The 23,682-nt window shown below is 42.0% G+C and overlaps 1 protein-coding gene and 1 pseudogene across 1 annotated transcript in view; both read right to left on the minus strand.

Annotated features, from left to right (window-relative positions):
• The window catches only part of PCSK5 (proprotein convertase subtilisin/kexin type 5), a 413,154-nt gene extending 411,640 nt beyond the window's left edge, over positions 1 to 1,514 (minus strand). The window contains 1 exon segment of the mRNA XM_054583010.1: positions 1,272 to 1,514. Coding sequence (XP_054438985.1) covers positions 1,272 to 1,463 — 192 coding nt within the window. The 5' untranslated portion in view covers positions 1,464 to 1,514.
• Positions 1,515 to 14,360: 12,846 nt separating this feature from the next.
• Positions 14,361 to 15,207, minus strand: LOC129078495 (dnaJ homolog subfamily C member 8-like; annotated as a pseudogene).
• Positions 15,208 to 23,682: the final 8,475 nt, after the last annotated feature.

Here is a 23,682-nt window from a genome sequence, read left to right on the forward strand (position 1 = left end):
CAGAATTGCCTGTGCTGTCTTGCCTCGGCGACCAAGGCTGGCCCCTTCCTCTCGATTCACCCAGGCAGGGCATGCAGGGCGCGTGCAGACCCAGCAGTCTCAGAAGCGCGTTTGCTGCGAGGGTGCCCCCACCACCACCCTCGCCTCTCACCCCCAGCAGAGTCTCCACAGGATTTGGCTAGGGCCTCCTCCTCCGACCAGTCCCGGGGAAGCGGGTAGGGGTGTGAGTATTTGGGGACGGGGACACTTTCTGGGACCGCTTACACAGCGCTCTCCAGCCCATTTTTTTCAGGAAAGAGAGAAAGCCAAGATCATTTGGCTCGGAGGTATTCCCTAATCTGTTGCGCTAACGATCATCCCCATAATACCATTCAATTCATTGTTCCCCAGCGAGGCAGCTCTGCAGAGAGCCTCCGAGAGGTACTCCACAAAAATATCCGGTACCTGCTGCCCGCCCACCTCTCGCCCCGCGCCACCTCCGGGATCCGCACATCCCTCTAGGGGAAGACTTGGCGTTCTCCCAGAGCAGAACCCAGTCAGCGAGTCCGGGACGTTTTCCACCTCCCCTCTCCAGGTGCCCGCACGCAGATGCCGCGCGAGAGGCCAAGAAGCCGGGAGAAGTCCCCCAAAATCTGCGCTCACGCCGGGTCCAGCCTCCTCTACCTCCCTGCGCCTCTCTCCTTCCTTCCAGCTCCAGTCCCGGAGCCTCCAGCGCCTCCTGCACCTCCTGCGCTTTCAGCGCCCAGCATCTCTTCTGCCCACAAAGAGGAAACTTCTTTCTGGGCTAAATTCAGGTCCGACCAGGAAAGGTTTTCCCTTCCTCGCCTCCCTATAACTCCAGCTCTCAGAAACCACAAGGGGCCGGCACCAGGGCTGTGCTTACTACCTACCCCCCGAAAAGAGCTCAGGCTCTTAGTCCTCTCCGACTTTCCATGTCAAAAGGTCTGGTCGGGTCTGAAACCACCACGGAGGCATGCACATTCATGATTTTTCCACAAATCCTACCTGTCCCTCGTGCCTTGCAAGAAACAAGTAAACAAAACGCAAACCCCAGCAACTTTGGGGCGTGAGTGTGTATATGTGCGTAAGAGAAAGCGAGAGGGAGAGAGAGAGCATCGCTCAAGAGTTAGGGCAACAGCTGCAAGAGCACATCTGGAAGAGGGGGAAGGGGGGTTGACGAGAAGGGGACAAGAAACGCGATGTCGAAGGGGAACCCTTCCCCCCTTCCCAGGGCAGCTTCAGGGCCGAGGGCCCGGCCACTCAGTCGTTACCTGTCCTATGTTGATGAAGCCGTACTTGCTGGCGATGCGGTTGGCCTCCGGGAAGCCGCCGGCGATTTTGACTGCCCAGTGGTTGGTGTAGACACGCGTCCGGCACACAGGGAGCAGGCAGCACCCGAGCAGAGCCAGCACGCACAGCAGGTCCAGCCGTCCCGGGCAGAAGCAGCGGCTCCCCCAGCCCATGGCCCCGGCGCTTCGCTACCTCGTCTCCTGCTCGCTCGCTCGCTCGCTCGCTCGCCGCTCGCTCGCTCTCTCCGCGCACTAAGCGGCGCGCGCACAACTAACTTCTCCGGCCTGTGCCTCCCGGGCGCGCAGCCCCCGGCCGCCGCGGCTCTCAGTCCTGGGAGATCGGTGAGTCCCGGCTGGGAGCAAAGCAAGCGAGCCTCGCGCCGGCTCCTAGACCATCCCTTGGGCTGCAGGGACCTGCTCCCAGCACTCTGGCTCACGGGGCGACCGGCCGGGGCTCTTCTACTCGCGCGCAGGGGCGGGCGCCCTCCCGCAGTTGGATCTCGACGAGCTCGGCTCCCGGACTCTTCCACTGGTCCTCACTCCTCCTCCTCCCGGGGCCCCTGTGCGCGGCGGAGGCGGCGGTGCAGGCAGCGGCCGGGCGCCCCCTCTGCTGGCCCGGGCTCCGAGCGCTCGCTAGCTTGCTCCCTGCGCTTCCTCCGGCTCCAAACAGCGCGCGGGGAGAGTGAGCGGCAATGGCAGCAGCGCCTGCTCTGCATAAATGACTCCCCCCGCCCCCTTAACACCCCTCCTTTCCCACATCCACCCCCCCACCCCCGCCCTCCTCTCCCTCCTCTGCCTGCCCGCCCGACAGCGGCCCCAGCCAGGCGGCAACCAGGTCCTAGCGCCGCTGGGTTCTCTAGGCTGTAACCTCCAGGGTCTCTGGCGGTAAAAGCGAGACTTTCCAAGGGGCTAGGAAGAGAGCTTCGGTGTAGGGATCTTGGTTTTACCCCCTTTTCTCTCCTCTCTCCTAAATTTGTATTAATTTACCGCCACTTCCCGAAAGACTAAAGAGATTTACACGCTGGTGCAAGTCAAGTGCCCCGAAGATTCATTCATCCTCTCTCAGAACCTTAAACAACTGGCATTTGAGGTCACTTGCTTTTCAGTTGCCAACAAATAACCCCAGGTTTTCACTTTATTAATTCTCCATGCCTTTTATAACTGTTTATTTTACACATTCTGCTCTCTAGAGAAGCTACCACACAGCACCGTAAGGCTCTAGGCAAAAGCCAACCACGGTGGCTCCAAAGCCAAGTCTGTTGCCTGCTGACTTTCGAAATCTGTGCGTCCGATTCTAGGCAACACCACCGGAGAGTAAAATTCCAGTCACGGAACTGAGGAAAGACGTTTCTATGAATATTTGGTATGAAGTTGGGTGGGGATGCTGGGCCAAGGGAATAACTTCATTCATTCGTTCCATTGAGTCTGATGCGGGCTTCTTTTTCTCCACCAAGGGAAAAGTTTTCTAACTTTTCCAAGCACAGCTCTGAAACAGTGAGAAACTTCAATATAAAAAAAAGACCACAGAGGAAGTTCAGATGAAATATGTGACTATGCCGCCTTCATTACTGTATCATGCACTGTGACTGCAGCCGGCAGGAGGGAGCTAAGAGGGAGCTCAGAGGGAGCTCAGATTTAACCCGCTTCTGCTGAACAACCTACCCGCCTTTTTTGGCACAAGATGATTTCTTGTAAAAAGAAAATCTATGCTTTATGAAGGAAATCAATTGACTTTAAAAGTATTCACTATATCCCTTACTCCTTCACCCCCTATCCCCTCTCTCCTTTTTCAGTCCCCCATTGGCTTTCTTCCTAAGCATTAGTTAAATGCATTTGAGATTAATTAACCCTCACAACTATTGCTTTTGGGATTCTTTTATCTGCCTAGCGCTTTATTCCTGTCCCGCCTCTCCTCAGCTGAACTATATCTGCAAATTCAATATTCATAAATTTAAAGGTCATAAAATGCATAAAGTTATATTCCTAACTCATAAAGTTATCATTTTATGACATTTACACATCATATAAGGTATGCTATGTTATTTAATCTTGAAAACAAACCCACCAAATAACATTATCCCCCAATTACTGATGAAGTGGAAGATCAGAAGAACTAAATCATTTGCAGAAGGGCACATATTTTACTCATTTATTTGACTGACTCAACACATCCCTTTTGAGCACCTAGAAGGTGCCAGAAATTGTGCTGGATACTGGGGAAAGAGGAGGAGTCATAGGGAGAGGAGGCACAAAGGATTAGTGGAATTCAGACTCTCTGAATAGCTAGAGTAAATGTGGTTTATTATTGTTGTTGTTGTTATTTATAGGTGGGAAAGCATAAGCACTATGCTTGGATTTTGGAGTTTTGGCACAGTCTCACTCCTGGCCTGTTCTGGATACATCGCTTCTTCCCACCCCAGCTGGGAGTCCAAAAGTTTACACTTTATTAGATCACAGTTAATTGCCATCCAAACCACCTGCATCTGTCAATAGGGACATTGGAATATTCCTCTAGAAGCTGATGGATTTCACATGGGATGCTAAGAGCTCAGTTGAGATCTACATCTCAATATACATCAGTCCATCCTTCTTTCCATCAGAATTGTGGGCATTTGCTCTCAGGTGGGAGGGAGAGCCTGCCACCACTGTAAGGACTACACAAGCTACTTCGTGCGTCAAATTTGAAGGATGGCCTGGAGGTTTCTCTGGGACTCTGGGGCCATTATTGTTTAGGGCTGCAAAGGCAGCACAAAATGCTTCTCTTTGAAAGCCATGTCGCCTCTGGGCTTCAACTTCTGAACCAGATGAAGAGGAATCACTGCACTAGATCTCCGGAGGCCTAGAGGTTGTTTCCTAAGAGTGGCAAAATTGCTCACTGATATTTTTTCTCCATGGTGTCTCTCTTTTTTTTTCCTTTCCACTAATACTCTTGCCTTCTGTGAGCATGCCCTGCTTGGCACACACACAGAGCATTCACTGCACTGAACATGAGAGAGAATTGGAAAGTAAGGTAGGAAATGAATGGGCAAACCACTTTTCTGCTTTGTAAACCAATCCTTGAGCCAGCATTTAACTTACTCAAAGGGAATATTCTTCCATTTGGATGCTTATGTCTTTAGAAGAGAAAAACCTAGTACTGTTAAAAAAAATTTTTTTTAAAGATTTGGAACCTCATTCATCTGTCAAATCAAACATATGAATATAAGTTTATTCATCTTATTGTCCATCGCTTCTACAATTATCTTCCACTCCAATTATGTATGCATTCTCAAAGAGTATGATTCTTAAACCTAAATAATACCAAAGAATACCTTCTCCAATTGATGCACAAGCACACCCTGCCTCCTGCTTTGGGATCTGCCTTGATGAACTCATTTGCTTTCTTGATTAGAGCCTTGATTACAGTCAATTGGACAGAATGAAGCCATCAGATAAGGATCAATAGGTGCAGCAAAAAACATCTTTCATGACCTTAAGCTCTGCTGGTTATCACAGTCAACTCTATTACCAAGGCCTCAGTAGCCACAGGGACAAGGAACTGATAGAGTAGTAATGGTTAGTGCAAAACCATCTCTGTCTTTGGAATAGAAGCTGATCCAAGTCTTGCACAAATGCTCCCTTTTTGTATGCAAAGAGTAGCACTGCAGGATTTGACCCTGGACTCTCCCTCTGTAATGTGCCATGTGGCAGAAAACCAGGCAGTTTGAAGTTCTACTCTGCCTTATACTTAGCAACACATTACTTGATAATGAGGCCCCACTAGCGTTTGGCCTCTCTGCCAAGGTCCTTCATGGCTCTGAAAGAAAATTTCAGTGAAAGGTAATGAATAGCAATCCAGGCAGTTTAGTAGAAGAAGTGAGCAGGAACTCCACAGGACTCATCTTGAAATTCTGCAAATGGAAATTATTCTGGGAAGAGTTTACCTGCTTTCTTTCTCTGTTACATCCTTTGCTGGAAATTGACCTTTAAGATCTCTTCTAACCTGTGATTCTGTGAATCAATGATAACTTGATAATGGAGTTTGAAGCTGACCAATGAGGAAAACTGCCCCTAGAAATTTTATTGCCCAGTAGGAGTCACCAAATTTATGGGGAGTCCAGTCAGTTTTCCAGTATATCAAGTTTAGAATCAAGAGTAAAAATTTATCAAATTTAATAATGATAATAATAATAAATCATAGTTTATTACTACCATTTACTAAGGACGAGTTATATGCCAGGCATAGATCTAAGGATATTTCAAGTCTTAACTTTCACAGAGCATCAGAGCTGAAAGAGACCTTACATATCATAGCCTCTAACTTCTCTAAGAGGAAAGAAAACAGACCAATAGCGAACTAATTTGGAACGCAATAAGTCTATCATGAAAAAATAAGTTAACAAAATAGATGCATAATATAAATAAAACAAAAGGCTGCATTGACCACAGATTATAGTGCACTATAAAGCTAGGATTAAGAGTAATCTAATCTGCACACCTGGGTTAATAAAATAAATTCAATCTGGAGAACAGAAACTTTATTTAATGTTTCAGATGATTCATGACACATATGAGCCCAGGACAGAGTGAATTCAGGGCTTCATATTACCCTAGTTTTATGGTATTCTATAATGGGACACTAACAGGTGACTAAAATCCTGCAGATTTCAGGAAACTTTATCTTTGTCTTCTACCTGTTTGAAGTTAACTTAGATTAGCATAGTTGACCATCTTCTCTAAACGTTTAAGTCTTGCAGTGACAAAATGGTTCCCAGAAAGCCTTCCAATTGGAATCAAAGTATAAAGGTTGCAGATGACTTCCTTCAGATATATATGAAGGCAGTAACACCAATTGTCTGTTACCTTTTAGCTCCTACCCCCGATCCCAGAGTAGTATCCCTTTCGGGACGGCTATGCTAGATGGATGTGTTGTTTCCCCTCCCCACCTCAGACTCAGGGGAGAGTAGATATGGAAAGGGTGGGAAAAATAAAAGCAATAGTCTTGGGTCTTGGATCTTCACCCACCAAAAGAATAAATCCTATGTCAATGGCAGCAGCCCACCCCCAACCGTCAAGGTTTGCTTTATTTGTAGGGCCTTTGGACCCTTTTCTCGAAAACATTTTATTGGCTCCTTTATTCTCAAATCTCTCAAAGAATCTGGGATTGAATAACTGCTGACTCAACAACTTGATTTTGCTTAGGAAGACCAAGTTAAATGGACCCTAAGAATTAAAAATTTTTTTTTTTAAATCCAGGCCGTAGCTCTAATTCATTGATGCCAAATGATACATTATAATTCAAAACATTCAGTATGACTTTTACTTGTTTATCTGAAGCAAGATAAATGATGACAAAATTATTCCTCACATACCTAGTATGATTACCTCCTTTAGGCTTATTTCATTCCATCATTTACAAATATGTATATCTAGACCACTCATCACTCACTGTGGACGCCATAACTATGTTCTTTTCATGGTGTATTCAGGATGTAGTTATTACACAACCATTGTGTAGATATTGTTCCAGCACCTCACTACTAACTGTCCCTACCCCCACTTCAGACTTTAGTAATGTATGAAGAAAAGGACATATTTTATTGCCTTTAACCCTCAGGTGCACTGTAGACATATTTGTCAGGGAGATACTCCAAGCCAAACTTCACTGCAATATTTTTTCTGAAAGAGAAGGAATTCAGTTTAAACTTATGCCAAAGAGCTTCTTCTATTCTTTCCTATTATGTATATAGAATGGAAGCAAAGTTCCCCATACTTACCAAAAAGGTTACCCCTACTTACAAAAAAACTCATGGATAAAGTTTTATTTTTCTAAAGGTACTGGAATACAATTCAACAGGAAGCTTTTAAGGACTTCTAATTTTAAAAAGTGGAAGATTTCCCTGGCTGTGTTTGCAAGTTCCCTGTGACAGCTCAAAACCAGACAAGACATAAGGGAAAACAGACTCTGATTTAAACTCTGGCAAGTGCTACCCTTTTAGGTCCTGTGAGTGTCCCTAGAATATCAAGAATATTTCCCAGAATATCAAGACTGTCAAGAACTAAGAGCCCCCTAAATCACTGAGATCCCGAGGCAGCTTCTCTCTTTAATTTTCTCCAAGTATGAATGGTGAAAGACTATTTTGTAGACATGCTAAATAAAGCTATAATATATATCCACTGTATAAAGGCTAAGTATTGTCTTCTGTGAGTGAAGATGAGACCATATTTTAGGAAAATATTGTGCATCACAGTTCTAAAGTTGGATGAAGAAAACATTTTCCTCTAGTATTGCTGTACTGCTGTTTATGTATTTAAAAAATAATTAGAGCATTGTTTTGAGATCTGGTAACATACTGAACTGTGAAAAGTAAAAAGAGATTGAATCCTGTGCAGAAAGAAGTGGCAATACATTCAGTATCATTAATCATTTCTTATTCTAGTCTTTGTCATACATTATTTTGTGTGTGTGGGTCCATACAGAGACAAGTTGGCAAATGCATAGAATATTTGCATGTTGACATTTTGGCAGTAAAATGAAAAATGAAAAGAATCCTGTAGAAAATGTCAGCAATGCAAAACTAGTGACATTCTATAAAAGTGGGCTAAGCATTATTAGAAAAAAAAATCTTAAGTGATGGTGGAAGTTAAGACTTCTACGCTCAAGGGAGCTGCTGTCTGCTCGATGCTGGGTAGAAAGAAAAAGTTAAAACTTGTAGGTAAAAAGCCGACCACCTATAGGTCAGTAAAATAGTCAAAGACACAACATTGACTAGATGAAAGAATTGGATTCACAGAGAATTGATTTTGCATTTAATGCCCTGGACAGTTTGGAAAACATGTTTTCTACCCAACTGTGTGTTTGTGGTGGGGGGCAGGGATCTCTGCGTTTAGCAGATGCAGCCTCATGATTTGGAAGATGTGAGGTTACAGAGGTGGTCCAGTTATGTATGGAAACTCATGACTCTGAAGCAAATTACCTAATCAATATTCTATTATCCAGTAGCCCTTTTTACTTATGTTGGGCCCAGAATACTGCAATTTCTCCTGTGTTAGTCATGCTCTCTGTATGTTTAATGATAAACTCTGCTGAATGGAGTCTAGGCAGGAACAGGCCTTTTTCTCTATATAAATTCAGAGTAAAATTCCCTAAAAATATTTGGATCAAAAGAAAAGAAGAAATTGGTGAATCTACCTCGTAAGGGGGAACGTAAACCCTGTCATGTTGATTGAATAAATAATAACCAAGAGCGATCTTGGTGCCTATTATCAACAGATTAGCATTTACATAGACATTTCAAAGTACTTTCAGGTTATTATCACATTTACTCCTCACAGTAACATGCCAAATAAGTGGGAACTTTGGCATTATTTTAACACTGTCATAGTCATTGCAGTCACTTCACAGGTATGGAAAGGGGGTGCTCATATGATTTCTCCAGCAGCGCACAGCTTAATGAGTATTTGGACTTGGACTGGAACTTGGGTTTTCTGAATCCTGTTTTTGTGCTAATTTCACCATCCCAGAGTTACAACAAAGTCTCTACAAAGATAAGCCCCCTAAAGTACACATATTTCTGTCCTGTCCTTTTGTACATTTATCAGTCATTCACTGTGGAAAATTCTCTGGTTGTTAGTTGAGAAGGAGAGACAGGAGAATTCAAAGCTAGGGGCTTCCTCAGCCTGTCTTCAAGTAGCAGTTACCTCTCACGTCCGCCCTCATCTCTCTTCACCTCTTAAAGAAGAAAGCACGCGTGCGATTCCTTGTGTCTAAGATGCTTTTCTCTTTTCCTGACTGAATTCAGGTTTTCTTTTCACTGGCTAATTATCCACATCCCAGAAACTGCAGATGTGATTAATTGCAATGTACTCATGATGATGAAATTCCACTAGTTTTATGAGACGCAATTGTGAAGTCTTATTGGAGTTTATAATGAACATGCTTATAAAGGATTGTCTCAAGGTTCCAGGGAAAATGGTTATTTTAAAATTGGGTTCAATTAAAGCAGGGTGGTTCTTAGTTGATGTCCAAAGGTACATTTTTAAAATTAGACCCTCTCCTTATATCAATTACCTCAATAAAACTTTTTTAAATATTATGTTTTTCTACCACATATACCACACACACATAATTATCAGTAGAACTCTGAGAAGTACAGAAAAACATTCATGCAAAAATAAATGGATAGGTGACTGATGCCACAAGTAAAATTCATTGTGGGTGAGGTGGCATTAACTAATCTTCTTTACGGACAATTTAATTTCTTCACCCCCACCTTATCTCCGTTTTTTTCCCCATATCTCCCATTTTTGAAGTTTCCCACCAATTTATTTATTTATTTATTTACTTACTTACTTACTTATTTATATTTATTTTTTCAAATACATTTGTCTCTGCCTCCCCCCCATCACTTTCCCTTGCCCCCTCCCTCCTTTCCTCTATCAGCTCTTCCCCTTTGGTTTTGTCCATGAGTCCTTGCTATATGTTCCTTGACTTTCCCACCAATTTCTTTATTCAGCACATTGTCTTTCATCACTCTGATCTTCATAAATAATAATAAAGAAAATTATTTAGGACAGCTTTGAAAAAGGAAAAGTAGAGTAATATTTCCATCGCTGAAACATAGCTATTTTTATATTTACATACTCTCTCCTAGTATTGGCATGGAAACAACCATGTCTTTATTAAGTTATAAACCTAACACACACATTTTTATATTCTGCATTTTTCACATAATATATACTATAAATACGTCTCCACCTCTTTGTAATTATCACTTTAATGACCATACTCCACTGGGTTGATGTATCATAATTTACTAAACTCTATTGTAAGACATTTTAATTGTTTCCAATTTTTTATTGTTGTAAATAATACTGCAGAGAACATTCTTCATGAATAAAGACTGTGTATTTTAGATTTTTTTTTCCTTAGGATGAATTAACATCCTTTGGGTCTCGCTCCAAAAATTAGAACATAATTTGCAGCCTTAAGCTCTGAGGGACCAGGCACATAATTTAAACAAGGGAAGTGGGCTAATAAATATTATGAGTGAATCAGCTCTTACCTCAACTCTGACAGCATTCCCCAAATCTACTGCTCTAACTATCTGTATTGCTGCATCCATCCATCTATTCATCCATCCATCCATCCACTTACACATCCACCCACCCATCCACCCATCCATCCTTCCATCAGCCCGTCAGTCAATACTCGTGTTGAAGACAAGCAAATAGGCACTAAATGAACCCATTCATACTAAACACCACAAACTGAGACTTGATTACAGTATTGGCTCTCTCAGAAATGGAATTATAAAGCAGCCAATCAGGAAGTGCCTGATCACCATTGGTTAGGTAATCTGCCTGACCACACCCTGTCATCTCCTTTAGGGAAAGTAAACTTGCAATAGCCAATCTGTTTGTTGTCTAGTATAACTTCCTTCTTCTTGCTTCCTTCTATCTATAAAAGTCTTTCATTCTGTACAGCTCCTTTCTAACTTTTAGATTGGGCGCTGCCCAACCCAAGAAGATCTTTGAAATGTAGTCAACACTAGGCTAGGTGCAATAACCGATGACTAATACAGAAGGCCCACTTTTACAAAGCCTTAACAGAGCATCCAGTGAAACTCTTGACCACTTTAAATTTGTCTAATTGTCAATGTTATGTGCTGACATTAAGAGAGTGAAGATGGGGGTAGGGAAGATGAGGCTGCTAGAGTGATCTAAGCAACTTCACGGAGAAAATGCTGGAGATAAAATTTAAAAGGGAGGTTGGGGGTTGAGTTTGAATAGAATGAAAATACCCTATGATTCTAAGATTTGGAGTACTTCTCAGTGACATCTATTAGGGATATTAAGATTTTAGAAAAATTTTTATACTGTTGTTGTAAGAAAAATCCAAACCTGTAGGGAATTTTTATGAGTTTACTTGAGCCAAAATGATGACAATTGGCAGGAAGCAAAATCTCCATGGACTGAGAAATGCTCTTGAGAATGGCAGTTTTGCAGCTTATTTTATACATTAGAATAAAAGGAGGAAACATAAGGAGGGTTATATGAAATTCATTGGTGATAGATTAAGAGGGCAGGAGAAAGCAAAGCAGGATATCTCTGAGATTAGATAAAGAGTAAAATGGAGAGACACATACTTCCTTCACATTGGTGGGTGCAAGAGAGTTAGTAACTAACACAGCACATAGAGATAGTATTCGGGGAACAAGATAATAATGAGGAGCTCTGTGGTCTCCAGCTCTGCTGCAATGGATGTGCCCTGGGGGGATATGGAAAAGGAAAAGAAGGTTATTCTGACGATTCAAAAGTATGTTAGCGTACGTGGATGCAAAAAACAACAAAACCATTATACAGTCTTCTATATAGTGAAGGTTGACCTTTTTCAAGGAAGCTACAGGCCTAGGACACAACTACCCACCACAACTTGTTTTAGCTCAGAATTTTTATGTTCAGACCATCCCATGTGGTTCCTGTCAGTCTCTGAGTTTGTAGGCCCCTCAATGCAGGTCTCCCCTCAGCCTGTCAGGTTTAGGATGTGGCCCCCTTTTTGCCCACAATATCTTTTACCAAGGTTCTTCAACTCCTCAGGTTGAAAAATGGCAATTAATCCCTCTTCAACCAATATAAATCATTATGATTTTGTGTCTTCCCTTAAGTTTACAAGTCAATTTCTCAGAAAAATATGAGGTTCTGGGCTCTTGATTGGATTAGGGAAAAGTGCCCTGTTCTCTAAGCCATTTATAATCCATTGAGAATAATGGATTCAACATATGGAGAAAAACAGGCAGGGGTAGGAAAACTGAATACCATTAACTTTCCCCATAAAGGGTGCTGGTCAGCCACCAGGTCCCTAAAATGCAGCCTTTGCTTCCACAGAAACTAGAAAACAGGAAGGGGCATGTTTCCAGTGAGTCCAAGCATCCTGACCAGTGCTTGATAGGTCTATAAAGTAATTTAAAATTTATTTGAATCTCTGCAATCTAATCAATAATACTAGAGACCTTACTCAAATGACACACTCAAAGACAATGAACAAAAATCACCAATTCCCTCTCTAACAAAGAAAGGCCATTTCCCTTATTCCTTTGGGTCTCACTCCAGTTGGTTTTCTTTTGACATAGCAGATGCTTTAGAGGTCTCAGGTATTTTCTCTAAAAATGTTCATTTCTTTCTTTTCCCTCTTCCCTCCTTTCCTACTTAAAGTCTTTATTACTTCTTGTCTGCAGCTTTAACTATTTAATTTCTTCTTTGCATTATTTAAAGAAAATACAGTTTTGAGGATGCAATATGCATGAAGGATGAATCGATACAAAACTGAAGAAAACTGTGACACTGCACTGCAGCAGATTATTTAATACAGGATATTTTGCAATCTCTAATCATTTTTTATGTTAGCATATACTCCTGCAAATATGGATTAAATGACCACTTTTCTCACTATGTCAGATAAATACCAGTGAAGAAAAGGCCTTCAGGAGTTTGAAGAAAGGTGACATATGTGAAAGTATTTCATTATATTTTGTTAAAAGCATTTAGAAATGGGTCAAGATAAAGACAAGACCAGAAGTGCTTATCACAGCATTTCAATATAGAATTTGCTTTAAATCTTACTCCCGAAATGAAAATGGAATAGCAGTAGCATTGGATCCAGATCTGAAACCCAGTTTGTAAAAGTACATGATCTCTTACATTTATAAAACATTCTTCAACCAAAATTTTAATTGTGTCAAAGATAGAGATGAATACACACACAAATAAAAGTCTTTTTCTGATTGGATCAGTAAAATTTGATGATAGAAAACATTAAAATAAAAAGAAATACTCTATACCCTCACCCCAGACACATCTTTCCTAACCACATCTTGGCATATATATTTTTCTCTCTCTCTTTCTATATATATTTAGAGACAGATGTAGATATAGATGTGGATGTAGAGATAGATATAAACACATAGATATAGATAATTTTTATGATAGGCCTACATTAGTGCCTATTTATGCTAACCAAAAGAAATCCGAAGATTTTTCCTTTTACATTACCATATTATGTAGGTTTTATCATAAAAGCAAAGCAGTGTAACTCGAACTTTCAAAAACACACCACTTTCAGATGTGAGGGGAACCCGTGTGTGTGTGTGTGTGTGTGCATTAGGCAAATTATATATACACATATGTACAATGTATATATCTATACATACACATACATATATAAGCACATGTAGTTTTTTAATCCTAATTTAATATTTTAGTTATTTTCAGTTACACGTCTCAAATATATTCTACTTCTCCATTTATTTTTTAAATTTGTCTTTTCATGGTGACAAGAGTCTATCATATGGATATAATATACACGTACACACACACAAGCATTGTATTTATACACACATACATAACCATTACTCTACTGTAGACAATAAAAGCAGTTTCCAATTCAGGGGAGTAGTTATTACAGATAATACTGTATTGACATCTATATAGAGGCACATCTTCTTGGTCATAAGTCATCAAGGTCAAATAATTTCTTTTTAGGGTATAAAATTTAATTACATATACAGAGTATTATCATTAATGAATGCAGACAGGCTAGGACACCGCAGTGCTGGATGGAGGACAGCTAGCTCTTCGAAAAGAGAACGGGTATGGGTGGCTTGGAGTTTCATGCCACATGGACTGGTCAGTCAGGCGGGAGAGCACATGCCGAACACCAGGGGACCACTGCCTTCCCTGTCGGATCTGGGGCTTGGAAGGCTGCCATATCTAGAAGCAAAGGGGCTTCCCAAGGTGGCTCAGGCTTGTCTTTGAAGTCACCGCAACGGCATTTTTAAGCAATGTGTTTAATTGGATGATTTCCACAAACTATACGTGAAGTCTCTAACCATGACAATTTAGTGAAGTACAAAACATTAAGTTACAGGCGGAGGGCAGAGAAGGCAGCACCGAAGGTGGCACCTTCCAATCTTGGTTGGCCTAGGGGTGGGGGGAGGTTTCTTTTTAAACCGAGCCCCTTGTTTCAATGTACAAAAGAATTACTCTGATCAATATTAAATTGTATTGAAAACAAAATGGACTAAAAAGCAAATACTATTCTATGTTGGGGTGGAAATGGGAGGAAAGAAAGAGTCCTTCAAAGCAGCAGGGGAGACAGGCGAGGAGAGGTTCTGCGCCCGCGACCCCGGGTGGTCCCTGACGCTGCTCCATTTTTACTTTCGGTGGTCTCAGGAAGGTCCGGGTTTCCTTCTCTTTCTTTCCCTTTCTATTTGCTTGGAAGTTTCGCCACACGACCATCTTGACTTTCCTCAAAGTGTTTCTGCCACTCTCTCTCCCCTTTGTCTTTTCCTTGAGCTTCAATCTCTTCTTCCCTTTGTCGATTCCTTTCACGCCTCTCTTTGGCTTCTCCCTCCTTCAGTTTCCAGCTCAGCAAAGAGCTTCATGGTCTGCTTGTACACTGCTTGTTTGAGTAGCTCTGGATCCTCCTCCTTTACATTTGTTGGTTTTCCTTCCTTCTTTAATGGCTTTCTTCGCTCTTTCACACTGTGTCCACGTATTCTTTTCCTGCCTGAATTACATCCAGGGCTTTCTTCTTTTGTTCCTGAGCCAGTAGAAATTTGTAAGCTTTGTCCAGAGCTTCAAAAGCCTTTCGTGCTCTGTCAGCATCATCTTGATTTTTGTCAGGATGCACCAAGATGGATAGCTGCCGAAACCTCTTTTTTATTTCTTCATCTGTCACTTGGGGACCTACCTAAAGAACCTCAAATGGGTTCAGAATAAAGTAGGAGGAACCAGGGCGGGTCAGTCTTTCAATCTGATTTTTGGACGTCAGAACTGAATCTCTCTTCTCTATCTGTTTCACCTCACTGCAGGTGGTCATCAAGGCCTCCTCTGTGATACTTCCGCCGCCAGAAGCCCCGTTCCCACCTGAGGCCACCATTTCCCCGGGCCAGCCACCACGTGATTCTTCAAGGTCAAATAATTTTCACAGAGCAAGCTTCACAGTCTCAAAATGACCTATGACAGAGCCTGGAAACCATAAAATGTCAAAAAATCTATAATGAAGGTGTATTGTATAGCGTGGTCTCTGAAATCACACTAAGTTCAGACACCAGATTTACTGCTTGTATGACCTTGGCTCAATTCCTTAAACTTTTTACGTCTGTATCTTTATCTGTAAAGTGGGTATCATTCTAGCATCTACATCATAAGTCTGTTATGAAGATTGAATAAAATAATTTATAAAAAGGGATTTAGTATGTTACTTCACACAGTAATTTCTTAATAGAAGTTAGCAGTAAATGTTATTTTTATTAATATCATAAATAGTCTATGAAATACTATATATACACATAACAAAATGCCTCTGAATACAGATTGTCAGGTGCCAAGGTCATACAAGCAGTAAATCTGGTGTCTGAACTTAGTGTGATTTCAGAGACTGCACTATAAAATATACCTTCATTATAGATTTTTTTGACATTTTATGGTTTCCAGGCTCTGTCATAGGTCATTTTGAGACTGTGAAGCTTGTTCTGTGAAAATTATTTGACTTTGAAGAATCACGTGGTGCCTGGCCCGGGGAAATGGCGGCCTCAGGTGGGAATGGGGCTTCTGGAGGTGAAGGTATCACAGAGGAGGTCCAATTTTTCTCTGTAAATATTTTAACAATTTTTTTTCATTGGCACACATTGAGAAAAGAACAATTCAACATTCAGAGATTCTGTTTGATTTTGTCAGCATGTCAGCTATCATTCATCTGCCTTTTCATGTTAGACCAGAAAAACAAATTCCTATTGACCCATTGGGTAATCTCATACACGGATGGTGGCACTGAGTCACTACCCTCTGTAGACTATGCCTTCTGATGCCCAGATCCACATACGTCCCCTTCCACACAGTATCTGCAACGAATTCTTCCAGGTGGGCTAGCAGGATCTAAGGCATAAATGCTAGTGCAGCATGTTGAAGAGGTCACAGATAGGTAGACCTGCTCTCTCTGACTAGATGCATTTTGGAGGTTCTGTCTGGAATAAGAGTGGCTGTCGGTGGTCAAATGTCAGAGTGATGCTAAACAGCCCCCCTAGGAAAGCTGACAGGAGAGAGCAATTTCAACAGACAGGCATATGGACATTAGCATGTTGTAGAATTAGGAGCTTTATAGGGCTCTCCCCGCTGTCTAGAACTTCCTTCGAATGCCAAGGCATTATTTGTTTATAAATCTTCAAAATTCAATCAAAAAAATCACTTTTGGCAGAAAGCTCTTCCCAAAGCTTTGCCCTCCCTTTTTCTTTAGCTGTCACAGGTTGCACTGTGGCCAACTCTATGCTTTTCTTTTCCTGCCTCCCTCTCCAGCTACACACACACAGACTGAACTTAAAACTTCTGAAGACAAATACCACATCCAATTCTATTTTCTATTCCCAGTAACCAGCATGGGTTAAGTGCCCAGTATCTGTCTGCTGAATGAATAAAAATTGTGTAGTCTCCCATTTGGCTCACATCAATTCCAGGAGATATGTTGATGAATTAGTAATATTGACAAGGTTTAAAAAGTCTGTCTCTTCTGAAGTATTCATGAATGGAATGATATACCTGGGATCTGCCTCAAAAGAATCCAGGTTTTTGTGGTGGCAGAAATTGTAGGTATTGATGAAAAAGGTGGCCACATATAGATAACTGTTTAAGCTAGGTGATGAATAAGGAAGAGTCAAATATACTATTTTTTTCTACATATCTATTTGAAAATTTCTATTTGTGTATTTGATATTTTCATGATACAATATATATATACATGACCATAAGACAGACCACAGAAAAGCATATCCCAGGAATACTGACTTTGTAAAGCTGGTATCTTAGAGTAGGGCCTGCAGTGATGGAATTTCTTTTTTTTTTTTTACAGCACATGACTGTTATGTTTAGGGGAATATGATTTGAATGAGGCTCCATGCATAGTTTGTTCTGCTGTGAAAGGCCAGCTACCACTGTACGTCAGCCAAAACTGGTGGGATTACAAGAGCTAGGTGGATAAAAGTCTCCTTTATACGAGGACCCAAAGGCAGACATTGAACCAAAAATAAGAAGAAAGAGAAACAAACTATGAGCTACAGAAAGAAAAAGAAACAAACTATAAGCTTCAAACGTTTAAAATCTAGCCAATAAAACTCATCTGTAAAGTCCTGGGGGACGGCAGCATGACCGAGGTGCTAGCGTATGTGTTTACGTTGGCCGCTTCATTCCCCTAAACACCTTAGACATCTCTAATTAATCCCTTTGGAGCGGCGGTGGCTGGAATTCTCAGCTCTCAGACCTGCCCCTTGCCAGCCATGTAATCCTGAGACACTGCACGTATATGTTAAGGGACATGAGTGTCCTTCAGGTTTAAGAGTCTGATTTATTTGGCCTAGAGGTCTCCACCCTGGCTGTACATTAAAATCAGTTCAGTCACAGAATAGAAACTGGGTACAGGCATTTTTTAAAGTTGCCCCAGTTAATTCTTGTTAGACAAATATCTCCAAAGCTGAAAGAGAACTGCTTCAAGACATCCACGGTATGGAGGAATGAGAAGACGAACTTTGGTAACAGGTCCCTGAAGTGGAGGTAGAGGTGCGCTGCTCATACGTATATTCGCTCTCTACCTTTTCAGGACCCAGGTTCTCATTCCCGGGGTGTCCTTTCCAAGACTGTTGGCTGCTGTAGGCTCCCTTCACCTCTGATTCCTGCTTGAAAATTGTTTCAGTTCCAGGAATCTCACCCAAAGCGGCCCCCCTCCCCAAGCACAGTCCCTATCTGTTGCTTGCATGGGTAAAAATGCACTCTCCCTTAGCTTCAATCTGTGACATCTATGAAAGCCCATCCCTGCTTCAGAGCTCCCTGTGGGATCCCCCGAGTCTCTCATGTAACTGCATTGCAGGTTAACTGTTCCTCTAACCAGTCCCCCTTGAGAGAGTCTCTGCTTCCTGATCCTTCCTAACTCCCTCACAGGTGTGGTTCTGCAGAGTGCTCCCCAGTAAAACAGCTCCCTGGAAATCTCCCTTCCAGAGGCTATTTCCAAGGGCACCTGAAGTGATGGAGCCTTCGCTGGAGTGCTGCTCAGCCTTGGTGCTTACTTACCTGCATTTCTCAAGTAGGGGCAAGAAGCCTCGGTGTTCGTTTCAGTAAGGGTGATTATTTACAAAATCAATTCAGAAATGCACTAGGGCTGCTTTTCCAAAAGTCTCATCATTTCTGCTGGTCGTAGTAGACAAAAACTCAAGGCTATGGCCCCGAATTAATGTATCCAAAATATTGTAAGGGTGAAAGATATTTATCTGATGCTCTAAATCAGTCAAAGTAATGTGAAAAACTGGAAACGTTATTTTTCTCAGATGCCACCAGCATCACTGTGGGAGTATCTGGGTGTTTTTTTTGGGGGGGGGACTGTTCAGCTTCATGGTGCTACTTCATTTTGTTCCAAACATCCTCACTCCCTGGTTTTTGTTTGCTGCATGGTCAGTGCAGACAGACAGATGTGTGCTTCTACCGGGAAGGTCTGTGAGGAATAGATCATTTAATTCATGGAAACCTAATGCGTTATTCACAGAGAGCAGAGACTGAGCGTGTCAATCTGCTGAACTTGAATCGTATTCTGAGCAGAAACTTTCTGATTGTAGATTTGAGGTTATATGATAGGCTGAGAGATAAGATGCATGGTCAGGATAAGAAGTGTCTGGGGATCCAAGAATTGAAGTCTTCCTCTCTAGACCCTTGTGACTAAAATCTATATGGAGCGGAGCACGATTTATGAGGCTGTGTCGGTGGTGGCTCTCTACACAAGCTTACGAGACCCAAGAGCTTGTAATTTTCTTCACTTTGATAAGCAAGTTTCAAGTTGTACCCAGTTACAGGACAAACAGGACTGTGATTTGTGTTTTACAAGTTGGGTAGGTGACTTTATTTACTCTTGCTGGTCAACATGTGGCTTAGGAAACCAGCAGCGTTGACGTCACCGGAGAGCTTGGGAGAAATGCAGGATTTAGAGCTACTAAGTCAGAAGGTGCTTTCTAACAGGATGATTCTGTATTTCTGGGAGACATCCAGGTGACATGGATGCTACTGGCCTACAGAACACATTTTGAGTGGCAAGGCCCAAGAGAGCTCTCTTCTATTTCTAGTAGTTACACATTTTAGCCCTCCTAGGAGGCAGGGCTGTGGGTGTGTCCTCTGCACCCCCCAGTGCTGTGTCCGGCCCTCCTCAGAGCCTCAAGCCAAACACTGATGGAAGGCAACTAAACAGGGCACAGCATCCAGGTGATGATAGGTGATGGCTGTTCCCAAAAGATGTGGGATGTCCCTGTCTTATGGGTCACACTGCTGTCAGGTATAAGAACTAGAGCTTATAGCTCAGCTCTGAGAAAGTTTATTGCCCCACAGAGAAAACTTGCCAAGAAGCAGCTTTCGTGTGGGGGACAATGTTGCCTGCCGAGGCTAAGAATGGCATCTTAACCAGCTATTTAGAGGCAGCAGAAAGTGGAACCTTGAGAAAAGACATCACACCAGAGTGTAATTAAACTTCTAAAATATAGAGGAAAGGCCCTTGACAGGGAAACAGGAGACCTGGATACTGGATCTGGCCCAGGCACCAGCTAGATACAAACACTGAAATGTAATTGTTGTCACTGGGTTTTGTCAGTAAAATCTCACCAGCTTCCAAGAACTTAGTCTTTAGAATTTGCTGCAAAAGCTGCTCTGGCCACAAGAGGGAGTTCTCTTTCTGAAATCATAGACAGCCTATATTATTGCCTTTAATGAAATGATTTAGGCAAAAAACATTTGAGCACCCAGAAGTAAATAGTCTTTCATAAAAACTAAAACATGTTAAAAGACTCATTAATTTTTTTAACTTAAATTATGACTAATTCCTTGCTTGAACAAAGCAAAAAAGGAGACTACTTAGAAAGACTGACAGGGCAGTCAGAAAAAACGTGGATTGGGAGCCTGTAAATGTAACCCAGGGGAAGGTCCTGACTTTTCTCCTCAGCTTTCTTAAGATGCCAAGCCTGTTCAGTGCTTTTCTCCTTCTTCACAAACAGGCAACTGTTGAGGGTGTTCAGGACCTAAGAGAAAGGTTTTATGTGTCTGAGAATAAGTGTGGGACTCAAGGTGTGTCTAAATGACAATAAACAATTCAGCCAGGGAATAAACTGGTAGATAAGGTGATAGGAGGCACTGCTTGTAGAGTTCCAAACATGAAAAGTCAAATATTCCACGAAGACTTATCATATTGCCTCTACAAGAGATGTTTCAAATACCTGAATGATAGGTATCATGTGAGCTCACCCCTTAGCTGAGGAGCTAAGATTTTCCTCCATTTGTCCTGGATCGCAAAGAGTCCTACTAACATAACTGATCTCACCTTTTTGTTTTCCTTTTTCTTTCTGTGTGGTTGGAGTTTTCCAGTCAGTAGACCTGCCTTTACCAGGTGGAGGACAGAAAACGGGATGCGGCATTTTGGCGAGGGTGAAATGAGAAGTGGAAGCATCAGCTGCCTTTTGGTGGGCTTCCAATGGCACCTCACCCCCTTGTCTCTGACTAAGGGTGTATCTGAGAGCATTGTGCCATCTAACTGAGGGGAGGCAACTCTCAAGGCCATCAGTCCAATGTTTCCCAAAGTGTAGACAGTCTTTCATTCATAGAACTGGATCCTATTTAAGCTTATCCATGGCCACGGTAATAACATTGAATCACACAGGGAGAAAGGTAATTCCCTTTTCAGGTCTCAGGCATTTCCTCTAATGGCCTCAAGAAAGATACCTCACTCTTGTGCTGGAACATCCCTAAAACTCGGTCTACCAGCTCCCGATTTCCCTTTTTAACAAAGAAGAAGACCTCAATAATCAGAGCCTTCAGGAGGCAACACTAGCTAGCTAGGCTATGAGGGTGTTGCTTCATTTATTGTATTGATTTTTTTGATTGTGTTCTATCTATGGCAATGAAATTGGTTTTCCGTCCATGGTGACATCAGATTTGCTTTTTAAGTAAACGTGTGAGCTGACTTACAGAAAAACATTATGTAAGTCATAGTACAGGCGGTGCACAAATAAATAAAAAATTAAGCAGATGGTACAAGAAAGAATGTAGAGGGCCTTGGCAATAAACACCCAGCTCTATCTTCTGACACTGATAATTTCTCACTTGTGTGTGTCTGGTTCTACAATGGGATTGACCACTAATGGGTTACTGCAGTCAGCTGACACAGGAAAACATAGGCTGACACAGAAAAACAAATGTGCCTAATTTTCTTTGAACTCATCAAGTTTTTACTTCATTACGTATATTAAATAACCAATACTGCTCCTTGGAGACAAACAGGGGAAAGAGGAAAATTCCTTTTGTGCCAAATAATACAGTTCTATGTTAAATCCCGTTGTAGCCCACAGGCAAAATCCCATAGCTGCCAATGCCATTTCCAAAGAAGGTTCTCTATTTCCATATCCCTGTAACTCAGAGTTAATAGTACTTGGTTTACCTAATTACAACAAATTCTTTACAATAATAATCCTTACAACTAGTGCTTTCTCTGGCCCTGAGCCAGAATTCAGTAAAGCAAAGACTTAACTGTTATTTCCTTTAGTCAGGAAATCCTTTTTCTATTACCTTGGATATTCCCTGTAATTTGTATGTTTATCATCAACCAGGACAAGCATACTCCTTGAATTGTGTGAGCACCTTGAAGGCAAGTGTCTCTCTCTCTCTCTCCCCCTCCCTCTCATGAGCAGTATCTCATTTGTATACTGCTTGGAATAGTGCCTGCTCTTCAATAAACGTTTGTTGATTAACTGACAGATTAATTAACTGCACTGGTGGGAACAAGTCTTGATTTGGGGATTGCTTGTTTATGTAAAGCCAACTGGAACATCTGCTCTGGGTAGGTGCACATCACAGAAGCAGCTTTGGTCTTCAAGAGGGAGATAAAGAACAGACTAGCAGGCTATGCCCAGCTGGAGAAATGATGGATTCCAAGGAATGCCAGAGGTTATCTACTCAAGTTGAATAGTGAAATCATCCCAGGTGGGAAAATGCCTAATAATTGTCCAACGCCATCAGGAAAGCAGATTGTTTGGCAACTCACTGTATGTCGCTAACAGGTAAGTGTTCCTCTTGTGAAATAATGTGGAGTTTTCAAAGTCTCCTGAGGTTATCATGATTTCTTGCTTTTGTTTTGTTTCAAACATTCAATTGGTTTAATGCTCACTTCAGGTTTGATTTTGCGAACAGAAACAGTTCACTTTAGTTCAGTGGAAAATATAAAATCAACAGGAAAACTCAGGATCACAGAATTGTTGGTATAGAAGAGACTGGTCCCTTGAGTCTCACCTGTAACCACGACACTTTGTTTTCTTAACAGATATTTACCTGTCGGAGAGCACTGGCAATACAATATGTAGTCCTTGCCCTCAAGGACTGTAAACACAGTTGAATGGAGAAGACAGACAGGTGAGCCAATAACTACAATTCATATGTATCATAGGTCCTCTAAGAGGAAAAAGTCCAGGGTGCTGGTGGAGCAGGGGGAGGGGCACGTACCCCGTCTCTCAGGAGTGTCCAACCTGCAGCCTGCAGGCTGCATGCGGCCCAGGATGGCTATGAATGTGGCCCAACACAAAATTGTAAATTTACTTAAAACCTTTTTTTTTTTATTTTGCTCATAAGTTTTTATTAGTACTTGTGTATTTATTATGTGGCCCAAGACAACTCTTCTTCCAGTGTGGCCCAGAGATGCCAGAAGTTTGGACACTCCTGTGAGTCTAAGTGAATAGCAGGGCTGGAGGGTCAGGGAGAGCTTCTCATATGATGTTAATAACCTAAAGTTCTTGTAGGACTTAGGCAGTGAAGATGAGTAAAATGTTCCATGAAGAGGGAAGAGCATACTTTCCTGAAACAGGTCCCATCATGTTTCCATTCTCAGGTTGCCTTTTACTTTGCTCTGTATCCTGTTTTTCTCTGCGCAGTCTTGGTAAGTCATTACAAAAGGTCATTGCTATGGACTAAATGTATGTGTCCCTCCCAAATTCATATGTTGAAGTTTTAATCCTCAAAGCCATGGTATTTGGATGTGAGGCCTTTGGGAGGTAACTAGGTCAGGAGGTGGAGCCCTCATGAATGGGATTAGTGCCCTCAGAAGAAGACAGGAGAGAAATGATCTCTCTCTACCATGTGAGGGCACAGCAAAATGGCAGCCATTTGCAAACCAGGAAGCAGGTCCTTACTACATAATGAATCTGCAGTCACCTTGATCTTGGGCTTCCCAGCCTCCAGAACTGTGAGAAATAATTGTCAGCTGTTTAACAGACCCTATCTATGGTATTTATTATTATTATCTATGGTGGTGATAAACTTCAGTCCATAACCCTGTAAGAGTGTAATCTGACCT

This window comes from Pteronotus mesoamericanus, unplaced genomic scaffold (genome assembly GCF_021234165.1).
Source record: "Pteronotus mesoamericanus isolate MK-2021 breed Mesoamerican mustached bat unplaced genomic scaffold, CSHL_Meso_final contig_73, whole genome shotgun sequence".
Lineage (NCBI taxonomy): Eukaryota > Metazoa > Chordata > Mammalia > Chiroptera > Mormoopidae > Pteronotus > Pteronotus mesoamericanus.